General features: G+C 38.7%; 1 protein-coding gene across 4 annotated transcripts; it reads left to right on the forward strand.

Annotated features, from left to right (window-relative positions):
* Window positions 1–3,289: 3,289 nt before the first annotated feature.
* On the forward strand, window positions 3,290–14,676 carry LOC127547240 (zinc finger protein OZF-like). 4 transcript variants are annotated; one of them, XM_051974027.1, is made up of 4 exons: window positions 3,290–3,339; window positions 7,977–8,283; window positions 10,057–10,152; window positions 12,743–14,668. In XM_051974027.1, exons 2-4 carry the CDS (start codon window positions 8,160–8,162, stop codon window positions 13,897–13,899), a joined length of 1,377 nt encoding a protein of 458 aa, XP_051829987.1. In that variant the 5' UTR covers window positions 3,290–3,339; window positions 7,977–8,159; the 3' UTR covers window positions 13,900–14,668. The 4 variants fall into 4 exon arrangements, with proteins under 4 accessions (XP_051829987.1, XP_051829988.1, XP_051829989.1 ...); XM_051974028.1 differs by having other exon boundaries at window positions 8,157–8,283; window positions 10,488–14,663; XM_051974029.1 differs by having other exon boundaries at window positions 3,296–3,339; window positions 8,157–8,283; window positions 10,488–14,676.
* Window positions 14,677–18,824: the final 4,148 nt, after the last annotated feature.

Raw genomic sequence — 18,824 nt, forward strand, 5'->3', positions numbered from 1 at the left:
GGATCTGGGGGCATGAAATTCTCCTGAAAGGGTCAAAAGGGATTCGGTGATACAAGATGACTTTATTTCTTCAAGTCAGCAAACATTCAAGTGCCCACTACAAACCAGGCCCTGGGCTAAGCACCAGGATCAAAAGGAGGTGCAAGTGACATCCCCTGCTCTCATGGAGGTCTCAAGATTGGTGGGGTAAACAAAACACCAACAATGAAGTAAAAATTTATTTGATCTCTCCCCCCAGGGCAGGATCAGGGCCTTTTAACTCCTGGAGGACTTCCCACTCCACTGGGAATCCCTTTAGCCTTGCCTCCTGCTTAGAAAAACAGGGCCAAGTCCACTGACCAAAACCTGACCCAAGCAGGAATTGGGTCAAAGGCAGACACCAAAAATAGGATGAAATTATCCAGTGCATAAACTGGAACTAAATCTAATGATTTATTAAATCACTAACTAGTGAGAATAATAATAGTTTAAGGAGAATAGAATTTGGGGGAAATAAGTCAAAATCCAATAAAAGTAATAGCTAAAGTAGTGAGTAATGCCTATACAAAGGGACAGAGTAATTAATCCAAAGACATGTAATTTTTATTCTTTCTTAGTCTTATTCCTCATCAAATTAGTTTAATACAGAATTTTAAGAGTATTTTGCTTTAAAGTCTGGTCTGGTTATAAAGCATCAAAGATCACATTTATAAAGGGAAAATTCAATATAATCCAGTCAGGATTTATGCTTACAAATAGTGTATAGAATCCCAATTTTCCCAAAAGCCATTTGCTTCTAGTTGTTCAGAGTTGGGGTCCATTAATTTGTGTTAGTCTGATGCTGCAGTTCCAGCAGGGCAGTCTTTCCACTCAGAAGGAGGAAGAGGTGAGTCTGAAAGAGAGAAAAGTGATGAAGGAATGGGAGAAGAGTTGTTCTGAGAGCAGAGCAGCCTGGGAGGGGATGGGATGAAATTTGAGCATTATGGTGAACTCTGGGAGGAGTTTGGGGCAGAAAAGGGGATCTTTGTGTGATGGAGGGCAGGACTTAGGGAGGACAGGCACTGAGAGCCAACCCTGGTGTGATTGGAGGAAAGGGCTTAGAGGGTGGGGCTCTTGGGATGAGGAAGACACTCCCAGATGGGACTGGTGAGAGGCACTAAGTCTTTGAGCTGGGATTATCCTCTATCCTTCCCTGCAACAAAACTGTTCTGCCTGCCTTCTCTGGGAGTTCAAGTCTCTCCCCTTTCTTCCCTTGGACCTGAGACCATTTTGAATTCTGGCAGCCACACCTGTGCTTGCAGCTCTCAGGTAAGTCTGAGCCAGCTTCTCCCATATTTCCTGGCTTCCACTGGCTGCCCTTGACTTTGAGTCTCCTCTTATGACCTTGTGGCACATGATCTCCAGGTCTATCAGGAGTACACCTTTTTCTGCCAAGGCTTCCTGTTGGATGAGCTCCCCACCCCTAAAACTTTTCCAGATTCCCAATCGCTTTCCAAATTTATTCAGATTCCCCATTAGGTCACACTTTCCCAGACTTCAGACTTTGTCAAGAAATCCCAGAGACCTAATTTCAGCCTTCTAATGAACACCCCGCTTTCCCATCTCCCCATCCCATCTCTTGGTTAGAGATTCAGCTGTCCTGGCTTCAGACAAGTCTAAGCTCAATCAGAACGTCCCAGCATTTAGGGTTAGGGTTAGGGTTAGCCTCCCCAGCTCCTCAGTAGACCTCTGGACACTTTATTCCCAGACTCAGTTGTCCATTTCTCTCACTCTAATGGATCTGACCTCCATGACCTTACCCCTGTTCCCCAGACCTCTTGCTTCCCTGGCCCCTCTTCCCTTTCAGCCCTCAGTTTAATCCCAGATTTGATTTTGTCTCTCAGGCTTAGGCTTTTCCTGGGGCTCCATTTCAGAGCCATTCCCATCTTCCCACTTTCCCTCCCTCCTATCCAAAGCTATCAGTCTGTTGTCTAGAATGATAATTGTAATGGGCTGAGGCTTGAGTTGATGCACTGAGGTCCCAAGCACATAATGTGTGGGGGCCATTCTTTCTCCAAGCTTATATATTAATAGAGTATGGTCCAATTACTATTTAGCCTCATGTGCTTGGGACCTCAGTGCATCAACTCAAGCCTCAGCCCATTACATCTCCCGCTTTAATGTAATGACCGCGTATTTAAAATCAGCCGGAGTCAGGAATTCAGGTTAAGGGGAAAATCTTCAATATTTATTGAAGTGAAGCGGTGAATAAAGATTGCGATAGCAAATATGGGCAGTTGCGACAGGAAGCCAGCTAAGAGAGAGACGCGAGCTGAGCCAACCGTGGCAATGGCAATCCCAAAAGTCTCTCCTCCCCTTCCTTTTCCACTCCCCTGCCTCCACCCACCAAAATCGTCATTTCCTATACAACACATCCGGACTTGCACAAAGAGTGAGTCGGGGCCATTCTTTCTCCAAGCTTATATATTAATAGAGTATGATCCAATTACTATTTAGCCTCATGTGCTTGGGACCTCAGTGCATCATCTCAAGCCTCAGCCCATTACAGATAATATGTGTGTTAGTTGGAGATAGGGGAGACTGGGAGGAAGAGGAATGGTGGGAGGGAGAGCTCTGACCCAGGAGCCATGGAGGCCGACTGGTCTCCTCCCATCTGGGACCCCAAAGTCCCTTGTACCTCTGGGCTCTCTGTAGGAAGATAGGAAGAGGAGTAAAAGAAGGAGGGGAGCAGTCTTCCTCTTCAGACCACCTTCCTTTCCAAACTGACTCTCCCAACAGTTTTCTGTAGGGTGGAGTCTCTCCCCCAATGGCAGGATCAGGGCCTTTGTAACTCCTGGAGGACTTCCCACTCCACTGGGAATCCTTTTAGCTTTGCCTCCTGCTTAGAAAAACAGGGCCAAGTGCACTGACCAAGTCTTGGCCCAAGCAGGGATTGACTCAAAGGCAGACACCAAAAATGGGATGAAATTAAAACAATTCCTAATGAGGGCCCCAAATAGCATTGTCCCAGGCTATGAACATAAAAGTAGTCTGCCTGGGACTAGGATGAGGGGAAGCTGGGCTTTTCTATGCAGAGGGAAGAAGGGAGGGACTGTCCCTGAGCTGCTGGCCTTCCCTTGGTTTTCAGAGAGGCTCAGAATTAAAGCCCCCCATGTTTGGATGTGATCTCTGTTTAGGGGTAGCTGTTAGAGTCGGGAGTCAGGGGAGTTGTGCATTTAGGGTCAGGGTCAGTGGGATAGATAAATAGCAGAGACCCGAGGAAGGAACTTGAAAAACTGGACTCACTTTGGTTTCTTTGCTACCTACACAGGGAGCCTGGAGCCAGAGGGAATGGGCCCTGGGAGCCTCAGACCTCCTCAGGTGAGTACAGTCCTTCCCCAGACCCGACCAACCTGAGTGGGCTGTGGAGCTGGCAGGGCCTGGTGAATGGGTCAATTCTTTACCTCGACCAAGAGGTAGGCAGTGTGTCATAATGAGCCTCAGGAATTCATTGGTCATTGAATTGCTCCATTGCTATGTATGTGGATATGTGTGTTCACGCATGTATTGCAGGTGATTGATCAGTGTTCATGTGTGTGTATACGTACATGCACATTTATGTCACCCAAAATGCACTGTCTCATTTTTTTTCTCCTCTTCCTCCTCCACTGAGAACATGACTAAAACCAAACCCATTTACATAGTATATGGTCAATCTGAAAAATAAAACAATCCACTTGCCCTTGTCCTAAAGCATATTTCTCATTCTGCATCAGTGTCTTTAAGGGGGAAGCAGCAGCATTTAGGGTTAGTTGTTAGACATCATTGTTCCTCAGTAATGCTGATTGGTCCTTATGCTAATCCCAGTTCACTGTGCCATTACACCTGGGACCCTTACTTATTCATGCATTCCCCATTCAACACACATATATACATATGTGACACCTGCAGGACACACATATGTATATACACAGCAACTGATCAATCCCTCAGATTCCCTTTACCACCTCAAAAAGAACAACATATATTCTTGTACATCCTTTGAATTTGTTTTGCTTAGGACTAATCCCTCCCTTCATCCATCCTCTTTCTGATTTCCTTCTTCCTCCCTTTTCATTGGAGAGTAAACTCTTCCTATGTTGTGTGTATTCTTTGATTAGATGATTGAGATTCAGATGTCCCCACCCACTTGTTTGCACAAGTGTCCACTTGTGGACCCTCATTGCAAGAGATAACATTTCCTAGTCCCCCTTTCTCTCCACCCACCTTAGTGTATCTTTTTTTCCTCTTTCCATTTTCTCCTTAAGATCATCAAGACATGACAGAATCACTTTTGGCTTTATACTATTTTGATTCCCTGTGAGCCCAAATAGGGATCTGAGGGGACATGTGTCATCTCACTACAAAATTGAATAACTACTTTGTCCTTTTATTTTGAGTCTTTGAGACTAGTTCATTCTGGATTATTTTTTTGTATTTCTCTTCTTGTGTTTGAACTTCAAAATTTTTCTCTATGGTCTCTTCCTTAGGAATGCTTGGAAAGACTTTCATTAAATATTCTTTTCTCCTGAAATTGCTTCACAATTTACTCCGGGCCATAAGGTCCCAGGTCCTTTGCCTTCTGTCAGATCCTATTCCAAGTTCTCTGCTCCTTAATGGAAGTTGCTGTCAAATTGTGTCTGGTCCTAATGGTGGCTCCTTGGTACTTGATGTTTACAATGGCTTGCAGGATTTTTCTCATTGACTTCGAAATGCTACATTTTGATTATGATTTCCTGAGAATTTTCATTCTGAAATCTTTTTCATTAAGTTGATGTGGTTTGAGATGCAGAAAGAAATCAGAGAGGTTTTCTCTTGTCCACCAGGAGCTCTATTCACATAAAAGCATACAGGCCGTCATGAGAGAAGCTACCAGGATTATGGAAATTTTGGCACTTTGCCAAGGCTTTTGGAACTGGAAAGGTAGCAAGGAAATGAATGGTCTTCTGTGAACTCTAAGATTGTTGCTCTATGGATTTTACCTGGGAAAGAAATGTGCTTTTGACTGTGTAAGATTATGATAAGACCAGCTGAAAGCACATTTCTGGGAAAAATTTCAGGGTCTGTCTCATCAAAGTGACCTGTGATTTCTTTCTTTAGGAAATATGTGGGGACTTTAATGATTTCTTGAAGTCTTGTGTCTAGCCTGTTTTTTAAAAGGCGTTCTGATAGAACAATGACTAACTCAACTTTAGGGTTGTGTTGCTCCCTTTTTAATGCAACTTTGACTTTCAGATGTTTTACATTTTCTCCCCTTTTTTAAAGTCTCTTGAATTTGGTTTAGTATTTTGTCATTGTCTTGTGGCTTCCATTGGGTCTCTTTAAATTTTTAGAGATTTTGTTGTATGGGCAAGATTTTAGGAACTTGAATTTTTTCATAAAACTTATTTCTTTTCCATTTAGTTCCCCTCAACTACTCTTATTCCATTCTAACTCTAGCTCTTACCCTTCCAAAAATTCTGGCCCCATTAGTCCTATACTTCTCATAAAATGTGTACTACAAAAGTGTTGTACTTGATCCAAAGCATTCTCCTTATCTATTGAATTAACTGTGTGCTTTTGCATGTGTTCATTTTTTGCATGGTTTTTAGGGTTTAGGGTTTGCATGGGTTTAGAATGTGATTGTGTTCATTTTTCCCCTCTAATGTTACTGCCTATCTATGGCATCCTTCCATTCCTAGTAAAAATCCCATTTAATTATAATGCATGGTTTCTTGGATAATTGGATAGTAATGGTTGTTTTGATGGGACTTAGTTTAAAATTGGAGGAAAGAGACACTATTCATTGTCTGTCTTGTAATTTACTCCCTCTGGATTTTTCTTGCTTTCAGTTTAAGGTCTGTATTTGATTCTTAAAAAGAATTCTTGTAGAATACTTTCTTGTTTGGAGAAATTAGTGGTGAAGTGAATACTAGCTGTTTATTATAAATTTGATAGAATTTTTCTATCTTCTGATAATTTGAATATTTCAGGCTATTGACAGTATTTCTCTTAGCTTTCTTTTCTCAATTTCTTTATCATAAAACATTTAAAAAATGGTATATTATGTTTGCTTATTTCTTTTATTTCTTCTAGTTTTCTTGTAATTTCACCTTTGCCATTTGTTATTTCAGTGACTGGATTTTGTGCTCTCTTCCTTTTGATCAGATTAGCAAAGGCATTTTTCCACTTTATGAGTCATTTCAAAGAAGTCATTTTTAGTTCTGTTTGTCATTTTTATTTTTCATTTCCAATTTATTGATTTTCCTTTTAATTTTAATATCTTGCCTTTTGTACTTATTTTGGATTTGTTCATTTATTTTTTTAATTTTTTTTATAATGCATATTCAATTAATCTCTTTTTCTTTTCTCTTAATGTATGATGGTAAGTCTTATTTCTCCCTCTGAGGACTGCTTTAGCTCAACCCCAGAAATCTGGTGATACTATTTACTTAATCATATCTATTTTCTTTTACAAAGTTATTTCTAAGATTTGTTCTCTAATTCAGTTATTATGTCACATGTCAAAGGTAAATCTTTTAGATTTGTATCTTCGGTGATCTCTGAACCGATTTTCATTCTTAATTCATTGGAGAATGAAAGAGTATATTGATTATTTCTGCCTTTTTTCATTTATGTGCAGTATCTCTCTATCCCAATGGCTAATTTTTGTAAAAGTACAATGTGTTGAAAATGTGTTGTAATGTGTTGAAAAGAATTATGCATATTTCTCTGTTATCCCATTTAGAAAATGCCACAAGTCTTTTTATCCCAAGTTTCTCTAGACATTTGTTCATTTCTTCAACTTTTATCGCATTCTACATTTCTTTATATATATACACATATATATTTATATAGCTTTTTATTTACTAGTTATAGGCATGGGTAATTTTAGAGCATTGACAATTGCCAAACCTTTTGTTCCAATTTTTCCTTCCTTCCCCCAGATGGCAGGTTGACCAATATATGTTAAATATGTTAAAGTATAAATTAAATACAATATAAGTATACATGTCCAAACCGTTATTTTGCTATACAAAAAGAATCAGACTTTGCTCATTCTACATTTCTTAATCCCCATTTTCCTTTTAGTTCTTTTATAGATTTCTCTCCCTCTCTTGCCCTTCAAATATCCTGTTCATTAGTTTTCTAATTTCATCCATTTTTCTACCCCTTTCTAACAAGGATTTCTCTTCCTCTCCTCATTGTCCACCTTCCTTCAGTGTTTTGCTTAGATTCTCATTCTCTGTCACACAGCTCCTCTGCTCACTTGGTCTTTTTTCTTTGACACTTCATGCAGTCAAAGGCTCTAAGGTCCCCATTCTGAGGCTGTGCTGTAGGAGTACAAGTGCTACTGCTTATAGACCAACCACACAGATGTCTTCATTTTTCTTTCATTTTCTTCTAGAAATGTAAACCTTGTATCCATGTTCTTCTTCTACTCCAAGTGCTAGTTTCCCCCAAGAGTGACAACTCCCCCAACCCCAAGACAAGTGAACTTTTCAGGCACTAAACCCCCTAGCCTCAGGGTAAGGGCCCCTATCTCTTCTAACCCAACTCCAAAGTCAGGCTTCTTACCTCAATCCATCTTTTCTGACTTTCTACCCTTTTTCTAGTTCCCCATGTGGTTTTCTCCTTGGCAATCTCAAAAATATAACAAAAATTAAATTCCTCAGTTGTTCAAAAGTGAAATAATAGAGTAAAGGAAATAAACTGTGAAATGTGGCTTGCACATAGATCAGGATGTGATTCTATGATTCCTAGTTTGACATAAACATGTGTAAAATTCACAATGACCATTCTCTTTGACAAAAGATGGTTTATTTAGGAGAAGAAATTATAGATAAAAGGAAGAGGAATGGGAAATAGGAAATGGAGTTGGGAGAGCAATAGGGTTACCAAGGAAAAGAGTTTTGAAGAATTCATTAAAGGAATATGCCCTAATATGCCATTCCATTATACATTCCATAATAAGTCATTTCTCATCTTTATTTCAACAGATCCTGAATTCAATCAGTCTCTTAATGACCAAGGTTTCAAGAGCTGACTAACACTTATGAAGGCAAATTTGGCAAATCTTGTCCCTGTGTTTTAATTTCCTCCAATAAATTGAAGGAAGTTGGACTCTTTAATTCTGAAGGGTCTTTCAGCTCCACATCTTATGGCTTTTGATGATTTAGGAGATGTTGACCTTCAAGGATGTGGCTGTCGACTTCACCTGGGAGGAATGGGACCTCTTGGACACCTCTCAGAAAGAGCTGTACAAGGAAGTCATGGTGGAGAATGCCAAGAACCTGTTATCCCTGGGTAAGGGCCCTCATAATTTCAAGTCTGCAATCAAAGGGAATATATTCATTCCCCAGGGTGCAGGCTTTGGAGGTTGGGGGAGAGAAGGGAAAGGGCTGGTCTTTGCATTGTATGATAGGACTTGGGGGTGTCCTTTGTTGTTTCTGAAGCTCTCTCTTGCCAATTCCCAGTTCAAAGATTAAATCAGTATGGAACCATCTCAAACATAGAACTAATCTTAGAGATTAGCCTCTACATGGACATGAATTTTGCCTGCCAAAGCTCTGAAAATTGCTCAGGCAGCTTTTCCTTTCAATTCATTCCCTTTTGGGATGGGTCTAATATTTAGAATATTCTTTTTAACAAGCATCAATTGGTAGCCTAAGGCAGCTAGTATAGGAGTTTCTCCTTAATCTTCCTTTGTGTTGACCCCAAATTCCAGCAGAAGTGGTGGGAAAGCAATGGAAAGGAATAAGCATTTATTTTTGCCTGCTATTTGCCAGGTACTGTGCCATATGCTTTCTTTACAATACAGTAACAACAATATTGTTTAAGAACTATATTAAGTTCTAAGTATCTAAATAAAGGAGAAATCAAGAAAGATGCTATTTGCATCCAGAGGGAAAATCTGATAAATAGAAATATGGATAGCATAATTGTACATATATGTGTGTGTTATTTATGTATGTATATATATTTCTATGTAATGGCAGCCATCTCTAGGGTGAGGGCAGGCAAAGTGAAGGGGGAAAATTTACTTGATAATTTTGTTGTCTATTTGAAAGGAATAGCAAATTGTGCATTATAGATTTATAGTTTCATGTGCAATCATCTGACTATGATATGGAAATGTTTGTTTATAAATTCAAAGGAAAACAAAATATTGTATTACTTTATCTTCATTTTAACTTTCCAAGTTACATCATAGTGTTATCCCCATTTTAGAGTTGAGGAAACTGAGGCAAACTAAAAGAGTTTAATTGACTTGCCCAGAGGTAGGCAGTAACTGTCCAAGGCTTAATTCAAACTCGGGTATACCTGACTATATGCCCAGTACTCCACTGTACTACCAACTACCCTTAACTTCTGGATAATGGAAACCATGGAATGAGTCTGTCTGGATGTAAAAAACATGTGTCAAGTCCAAGTCCCTATTTATGAGGGTTGAGGTTACTCCAACCTCAAAGCAAAAGTCCTTGCACTGAGGTCAGTTCAAGCCCTTAGGACTAATTACTCATTGAACAATACTCTAAGGGCATGTGCTTGGGGAATGGCCCTTCCCACTATCCTATGCTGACTTGATAATAGGTGTATACAGAGAATTGTAGGAGGGACTAGGGGGTGGAGTAAGACTAGCCAGGGTCACTTTGGTGGTGGACGAGGAAGAAGGAGGTTGTGGAGATCCTGCTTCCATCCCCTTTACTTCTACCCCTAAAGACTAAGGACTTTTGTTTATCCTGATTCTGGATGATTCTAAGGTATCCTGGGTGCTAATGCGGTTGTCACAGCAGCCCAATAACTCTTTTTACCCAGCTTTCTGCCAGAATGGAGCCTCACAGAACACTGAGTAGGAAGAAGAGCATTTGCTCTTTCTCAGAAGTTGTACAAATAATGGGGCACATCCTAATTTAGGTTACTTGCTTTATAAGTACTAGTGGGTGAATATAGACTGATATGTATGAACATAAAGAGCTGATTTTCAACATGGAGCAACTCTGGATCCTCATGCTTTCTCTAAGAACTGAATTACAAGTTCTCTCTCCATCTTCATCTCTAACTGATTTCCATGCCCAGGGTTTCTAGTTCCCAGAGAAGAGGTGATCTCTTATTTTGAGCAAAGGAAAGCACTGTGGATGCTGGACCCAGAAGGCCCGAGGAGCTGCTCTCCAGGTGAGTGAGATGAAAGCAGGGATATGAGAGCTGTGGTTACAAGAGGCTTCTGGGACTTACCCTGAAGTAAATGCTCAGTTTGGGGGAGAAAGGCCAGACTTGGATTTCTTTATCAGATATTTCTTGGCATCAGGGTCCGGGGCTAGTCAGTGGATCTCAGCTTCCCATCTATAAAAGGAGAGGATTGCACTCCATGGCCCCGTAGGTCCCCCCTAATGCTCATTTGTGATCCTATTAGAAGTCATTGTTTGGGATTTGGGACAATGGAATTCTCCTGCAAGTGCCAAAAGGGATTAGGTTCTATTACATGAGCCATTTCTTCGAATTTCTTCTAGTCTAGTCTAGGCACAATTAAGTGACTTCTACATGGCAGCCTTGACAGAGCATCCCCTACATGGCAGCCTTGACAGAGCATCCCCTGCTCTCATGAAGGTCACAGAATGGCGGGGAAGGCAATATACCAGCAACTATCAAGAAGCCCACCGTGAACCAGATAAACAATAAATTTAGTGCCTCACTGCATTATTAATTGGTAAGGATAATGGTAGTTTAGGGAGAGCAGAACTGGGGAGAAAACAGTCAAACTGAAATAAAAAGCTAGTATTTATATAGTACTATGTGTCATACTCTGCATTGTCTTATTTTATCTTCATAAGAATCTGAGGACTTAGCTGCTATTTTACAGACATAAAAAATGAATCAAACAGAGATCCTTTAACTTGACTAGCAAGTTTCTGAGGTGGGATTAAAACCACTGTCTTCCTGATTTAAGGCCCTCTCCATAATATATCCAAATATGATGTAAATAGTCACACATGTATGAAGTAGAAAATAGCAGGAGAATTGCACAAACTCCTGTTGAAACTTGGAAATTCATTTTTTTTTAACTCTAGCCAGTCAAAAGAAATTGCAAATTACTGTTAAAAAGATTTACATTTCTATTGGCTCATGACAATTATTGCACTAAATGACAAATATACTCAAGGATCAATTAAAAATATTGATTGATATTATTTTTAATAATATTTATATACTCACAACCTTTTAAAGGATAGCAACTGAAATCCTACTGAATAGCCAAGCAGTTTCTCAACTGCCAGGTAGAAGAAGAATAACATAAACAGCAGATAAGTACAAATTAGAAAACAATTCTTCCCATTTCAATGAACGGCAGTTTAAGATCTGCTTTTCTAGAAAGGTTGTGGGTTTCCATGGTGATTTCATGATGACTTCTCCTGTCCCTGCCTCCTGATCATGGTTCCTGCACTGCTGTAGGAATGCAGACCTCAGGTAACATCTTGATCAAATGATTTAGAGATATGATGAGGAGTAGTTAGGTAACCCAGGAGGGAGAGAACTGGTCCAAGAAGAGACAGCCTCTGAGGGACTTTGTACTCCTGTGGCCATTTGTACATGAGCGCCCAATCTTCCTGGATAACTGAAAACAATCTGATGTCAATTTGAGAAGCTACAAGACTACATTGCACTTAGTAGCAGCCAGAGGTTAATGGAATCGTTGCACAGTCCTCCAAAGCAGTGTATTGGTGATCATGATAGACTGAAATCATGGCAGAAAGAGCATTTCTCTCAAAACTGAGGGAGAAATATGCACCTCTGTGTTGTCCCAGAGGACAGCTACCTTTATAACCAAATCAGATATTTATTTACCACTTAAGGTGCCACTAACACATTTTTGGGCCTTGAATCATTATTTCAATCCTTCAAGGGTTTTGTGAGTTTCTAAAAGGGAAAGGATTGCAATAGTGGTGCTCCCTTCCATATCATAAGATGATGAGACATATTTTCAGATGTTAATAATTACATGCATTTTTAGGAAATTGTGTTTCTCAGCATATGCAAAAGGCATAGTATGATAATTTTAAAAAAATAAATGTGATAGCTGTCTCAAAAAAGGTAATGGTTCAAAAATACTGATACCTCAAGTAAATATAAAAAACAACTGTGTTAGCCTTCTGAATATGATCTCAAATAATGTAATAGAAAAAAAAATTGAAAGTCACTGTCATGGAAATTTGTTATAGTTACAGACAGGATAGATCATGAAATAATTTGAATATTTGTATATATGGACCAAATGACATATGTATTTTTAAAAAATCATTGAAAGTGCATATAATGAAAGGGAAAGGGGTAAATTGAGAATGTAGATATTTTGTCACATACTGTAGATAAAGCATGCCCATTCACAGGGTGTAAATTCTAATCTCAGTTGCTGGGATTTGGGTCAAGTCACTCTGCCATTCTGAGCTGATGACCCTGAATTATGCACCTAATAAAAATGAAGTTACTTTCTATGTTGTCACAGGTTTATTGTAAAGTTCCAATATAACTGTGCATGAAGCTCCATAGAAATTAAATTATGTTTGGGATGTAAACTATTGGGATTTAAAATGATTGATTCTGCCCATTTAAGATTTTTGTATCTATTTGCCTAGGAAAAAGTCAAAAAAACTGAGTTTTTTTTCTGATGGATGGAAGGGAATGTAAATCTATATATGTACCTGAATCAATAATGTCTATGTTTGTTATTGTTTTCTTTGTTTTTTTGTTTTTGTTTTTTTTTTGGAAGGAGAGCTCAGACTTGAAATGAAGGAAACTACTGCGAAGTTAAGCCTTTCTGTGGTAGAAAGTCACAAGCAAAGATTCATGAGGGACAGTCCTTGTGACTTTACTTCGAGAGAAATCTGTGCAACACATAAGAGAGTCCGGCTTAGAGAGAGACATTATGAATGTAACCAGTCTGGGAAAGGTTTTATAAAAAAGAAAAATCTTATTGTACATCAAAGAATCCATACTGGAGAGAAACCTTATGAATGTAATCAATGCGGGAAAAATTTTAGAGAAAAAAGAACTCTTATTGTACATGAGAGAATCCACACTGGTGAGAAACCTTATGAATGTAACCAGTGTGGGAAGGCTTTTAGAGAAAACAGAGGTCTTATTAGACATCAGAGAATCCACACTGGAGAGAAACCTTATGAATGTAAGCAGTGTGGAAGGGCTTTTAGAAAAAGGGCTTCTCTTACTGAACATCAGAGAATCCATACTGGAGAGAAACCTTATGAATGTAACCAGTGTGGAAAGGCTTTTAGACAAAAGGTTTCTCTTACTGAACATCAGAGAATCCATACTGGAGAGAAACCTTATGAATGTAACCAGTGTGGAAAGGCTTTTAGACAAAGGAGTGGTCTTAGTGGACATCAGCGTATCCACACTGGAGAAAAACCTTATCAATGTAACCAGTGTGGGAAGGTTTTTAAACAAATGACATCTCTTATTGAACATCAGAGTATCCACACTGGAAAGCAACCTTATGAATGTAACCAATGTGGAAAGATTTTGAAAGGTAGAAAAGTTCTTATTATACATCAGAAAATCCACACTGGAGAGAAACCTTATGAATGTAACCACTGTGGGAAGGCTTTTAGAGAAAGGGGCGAACTTACTGTACATCAGAGAATTCACACTGGAGAGAATCCTTATAAATGTAACCAGTGTGGAAAGGGTTTTAAAAATAGAGGAAATCTTAATGTACATCAGAGAATCCACACTGGAGAGAAACCTTATGAATGCAAACAGTGTGGGAAGGGTTTTAAAAACAAAGGAAATCTTAATGTACATCAGAGAATCCACACTGGAGAGAAACCTTATGAATGCAAACAGTGTGGAAAGGGTTTTAAAAACAAAGGAAATCTTAATGTACATCAGAGAATCCACACTGGATAGATACCTTATGAATGTAACCATTGTGGAAAGGCTTTTACATGTAAACAAAATCTTACTGTACATCAGAATCCACACTGGAAAGAATTGTGAAAAGGATTTCAGTCAAAGGAAAGCTCTTACTGTCATCAGAGAACCCATGATGGAGAGAAACCTTATGAATGCAACCAGTGTGAAAAGTGTTTTTTAAAAAGGAAGCTTTTTAATGGATGCCCAACAATTGGAGAATGGCTGAATAAGCTATGGCATAGTTACGGAATGTTATTGTTCTATAAGAAATCATCTTGCTGATCATTAGAAAGGCTTATGTGAGCTGATGCTAAGTGAAATTGGATTATTTGCCATCTAGGAGAGGGGGTGGTGGGAAGGAAGGGGAAAAAAATTTGAAACACAAGGTATTGCAAGGGTTAATGTTGAAAATTACCTGTGTATGTTTTGAAAATTAAAAAGCTTTAATTTTTTTCTTTAAAAAAAATGGGGAAGTTTTTATTCTGCATCAGAAAATTCACACTGGAGAGAAGCATTATGAATATAACCATTCTGGAAAGATTTTTAGAGAAAGTAGAGCTCTTGGTGGACATCAGAGTATCCACACTGGAGAAAAACCTTATGAATGTAATCATTGAGGAAAGGCTTTTTGAAATGGGGAATGACTACATCAGAGAATTTACACTAGGTAGAAACTTTATGAATGTAACAATTTTGGAAAGGCTTTAATAAAAATCTGATTAGTTATCAGTTAGTATTAGTAATAAAAATCTGATCTGTCAATAAAGGTAAAGACTTTAAAATAAAGAGGAAAATTAATTAATTAGGTAGAGAATATTGGGACAAAATGTGGTGCTATTGCTGCCTTTTATATGTAAAACTCTAGCCAGAGCCCTATTGGGAGGAAAAGGGAGGAGGGGAGGATCACCAATAGTTTCTTAAGCATATTGGATCCTTTTTCACCTGGTCACCTACTTGAAAGGCAACATGGTGGAGTGGAAAGTTCACTTGAATTGGAGTCAGGAGATGAGTTGAATTTCTCTTTCTGTATCACTGGTCTTGAAAAAAGTAAGTTAAATTTACTGGGTGTCAGTACATTTAGGTTAAGTGTAGGCTATCTCCCAGTTCTAAATCCTGTAAAAATCCTATGGATGTGAGGAGAAGCCAAGGAAGGTCTTGAAGATGAATCCCACCCCTTAATGCCACTTCTTATTGAGTCCTCAGTTTCAGATTCGGGCTAATAATTGAGATGACTTCACTAAGTCTTCTGGGTGTGATTGACAGTCTGGAGAGGAAGCAAGACATGGGAAATTCTAAACCTAGATCTTTGATGAGTTAGGAAACTTGCATGCCATTCCTAAATGAACAGCTTTTTCTGTGCAACTAATGAAATAGGTTTCTTCCCATATTCAGGTAAAATCAAAGTGTGGATTGCTTTTGAGATAATGATGCTTATTATACCCAAACTATGATGAACATGAGAAGACAGGGTCCCACTTGGCAAGGGACTTCTAGAGTAACTCGTCGATGTTTTCAGTGTGGAAAAGTTGGACATCTTAGAGCTCAGTGTAGATATGGAGATAGAGTGAGAGGACAGGGTGAGAGAAAACCCAAAATCCCATATCCAAAATGCAACCGAGGTTTCCACTGGGCCTCAGAATGTAGATTGACCCAGGGAAATGAGAAGCAGAGCTCAGCTCTAAGATATCAATCAAAAGACAGGTGGAGCATGATGGCAGCAGCACATTTTATTATTCATCAATATGTAAAAATTCTCAAAATGTTCATTTTTATCATCTTGATGTCATACCTTCTGGTTCTGCTTAATTCACTCTGCCTCAGTTCTTATATCAATCCATCAACTCCTGTGTGTACTCCAGAGAAGTGGCTAATGGGTAATGGTCCTGCCTTCTTTCTCTGGAGTATGGTGGGAGGGGGAAAGTGAGTTGCAACTATTAGTAGATATGCAAGAATTTCATGTCTTTCTTACCCTGCCCCTCTCTCTCTTCCTCTCTCCGTCGCCATCTGGCACTTCCTTTCCCTCCTTTCTCTGTCTTGCTCATTCTGGCTCTGGTTCTATCTCTCTCAATCTCTTTTTCACTCTATTTCTTTTAATCATTTTTTTTCTTTCTCTCTCAAATCTTGTCTTCCCCTCTCTTACTGTTTCTGTCTGTCTGGTTTTTTTTTCCTTTTTCTCTTTCTTCTTTATGTTTTTATATATTACAAAATACATGTAAAATGACTTTTCTACATTCACTCTTGCAAAACCTTGTGTTCCAGATTTTTCTCTCTCCCTCCTCTCCTCCTGCTCCCCTAGACACCAAGTAATCCAATACAGGTTCAATTCTTGTAAATATCTTTCCACATATATGATTCTGCACAAGAAAAGTCAGATCAAAAAGGGGAAAAAACCAAGGGAAAGAAAAAAACAAGCAAGGAAACAACAACAAAAGTGGAAATGCTATGTTATGATCCACATTCAGTCCCCATCATGCTCTCTCTGGCTGCCAAACCTCAAATTTAAAAAAAACAAAAAACAAAGCCACAGGATTCTCCTTTCTGGTTTAAGATCTTTGGCCTGTGCTAAAAATCAAAAACTGAATGGCGTTCTCCCTGCAGTGGCAACAATCTAAGAGCTGAAAGGAAATTGCCAAAACCTACCTTTTAAATTCATTCACACTTGGGGAAGTGAATTAAATTGTCTCTCTATGTCTGTATTTCTCTTTGTCTCTCTGACTCACTCTGCTTCTTTTTCGCTTTCTCCCTCTGTTTTTCACTCTCTAGTTCTCTGGTTTACTTTCTCTGATTCTCACTCTGTCTGTCCCTGTTTTTCTGAATCTGTTTCTTTCTAACTTTTTGTTTCTGTGTGTGTGTGTGTGTTTCTCTGTTTCTCTCTGAAATATACCACATACAACGTAATATCAATGTTCCAGAATGACAGCTGGGAACGATTGTGCTATATGGGCTATACTCAGCTGGACAATCATCTCTGCTTACTCTGGAGGCCTTATAATGAAAATTGCTATCCATATGCAGAGAAGGAAATTATTATGTCTGAATGTAGACTGAAGCAGAGTCTTTCTCTCTTTTTTTTAAACTTAATTTTTCTTGAGGATTTTTATTTTCATTAGGGTGGGAGATCTGGCCTTTTTTCCCCCACAACTTGACTTATGAAAATATTTTACAGAACTTCACAAGTTGTTTATGAACAGTAGATGTGGATAAGGAAGAGAACCTGGAACTCTAAGATTTTAGAGAAAAAAAATGTGAAAAACAATTTTTTCATTTGAATGTAACTGGGGAAATAAATAAAATTTCTAGAAAAGCTGTTTCTGTCAGAATGGAGTCCAACAGGACAGGAGGTGGGGAAAAGAGCATTTGCCTCTTTCACAGAAGTTATACAACAGGATATTGTGGCACATTCTATTTGGGATTACTTGTTATATAAGCACAGACTGATGTGTGAATATAACGTATGAATCACAAAATGGAGCAGCTTTAGATTCTCACACTTTCCCTAAACTTCTCTCCATCTACATCTCTAATTGATTTTCCTCCCCAGGAATTCCAGTTCCCAGAGAAGATGTGATTTCTTATTTTGAGCAAAAGGAAGCACCATAGATGTTGGACCAAAAAGGCCTGAGGAGCAATCCTCCAGGGACATGAAAGCTGTGGTTACAAGATACTTCGTGGAGTTACCATGAAGTAAATGCCAGGCTTGGGAGAGAAAGACCTGCCTTGAAATTCGTTTTCAGACATTTCTTGTCAGTAGTTCCTGAATCCAAGCTTCCCCATCTAGAAAATGATGGGGTGCATTCCATGGTCTTGTAGATACCTTCTAGTGATCATCTATGACTTTATAAAATTCCATTGTTTGGGATTTGGGCTGAGGGAATTCTTCTGTAAGTGCAAAAAGGGATCAGGTGATCCCAAAAAGAGCTAGAACTAAGTCAGCAAACATTTAAGTGCCTGTGATATGCCAGACCATGGGCTAAGCACCAGGAGCTAAAGAGAGGCAAAGAACATCCCCTGCTCTCATGGGGGTCACAGACTGTTAACTCCCACAATACACCAGCAACTATGTAGAAGTCCACTATGGACCAGATAAATTGGATACATTTAGTGCCTCACCAAATCATTAATTTGTGAGTTTAATAACGTTTTCAGAAGAACACAATTGAGGAGGAAATAGTCAAAATGAAATAAAATAGCTAGCATCTACATAGCACCTGCTATGTATAATGCACCATATAAATATCTCATTTTATCCACAAGACAACACAGGACTTCAATACTATTATTATATCCATTTTACAGATGAAGAAACTGAGGGAAACAGAGGTCCTAAATCTTGACTAGCAAGTTTCTGATATGGGATTAAAACTCAGGTCTTCCTGACTCAAAGCTCTATCCATGTGCAATTCACTGTACCACAATTGTATTGTGGTTTTGAAACATGATAAAAATGCTCACACACGTATGAGGTGGAAAAGAAGAATTTTTTAAAAAGGAAGTTCTTACTCTATATCAGAGAATCCAAACTGGAAAGAAATCTTATGGACATAATCAATGTGGAAAGACTTTTAAACATAGGGGAGCTCTTACTATAAGCAGAGAATCCACACTGGAGAAAACCTTCATGAATGAAACTAATGTGGAAAGACTTAGACATAAGGGAGCTCTTAACTACACAGTAGAAAGAACACACTGGAAAGAACTATTATGAATATAACCACTAAGGAAAGGCTTTCAAACATAACAATAGTCATGTTCTACATCAGAAAATTTATAGAGGAGAGAACGTTTTAAAAAATATAATCAATATGAAAAAACATTTACAAAAAGTCTTTTTATGTCAGAGAATTCACACTGAGGAGAAACCTCATGAATGTACTCACTGGGGACAAGCTTTTTAAAAAGGAGAATCTCTTACATTACAT

The sequence above is a fragment of the Antechinus flavipes genome, chromosome 2, assembly GCF_016432865.1.
Source record: "Antechinus flavipes isolate AdamAnt ecotype Samford, QLD, Australia chromosome 2, AdamAnt_v2, whole genome shotgun sequence".
Lineage (NCBI taxonomy): Eukaryota > Metazoa > Chordata > Mammalia > Dasyuromorphia > Dasyuridae > Antechinus > Antechinus flavipes.

Coding starts and splice junctions, on each gene's coding strand:
- LOC127547240 (XM_051974026.1), top strand. CDS start 3,310: ATGGGCCCTGGGAGCCTCAGACCTCCTCAG. Junction 8,284..10,056: donor CAAGAACCTGTTATCCCTGG/GTAAGGGCCCTC, acceptor TTCCATGCCCAG/GGTTTCTAGTTCCCAGAGAA. Junction 10,153..12,742: donor CCCGAGGAGCTGCTCTCCAG/GTGAGTGAGATG, acceptor TTTTTTTGGAAG/GAGAGCTCAGACTTGAAATG.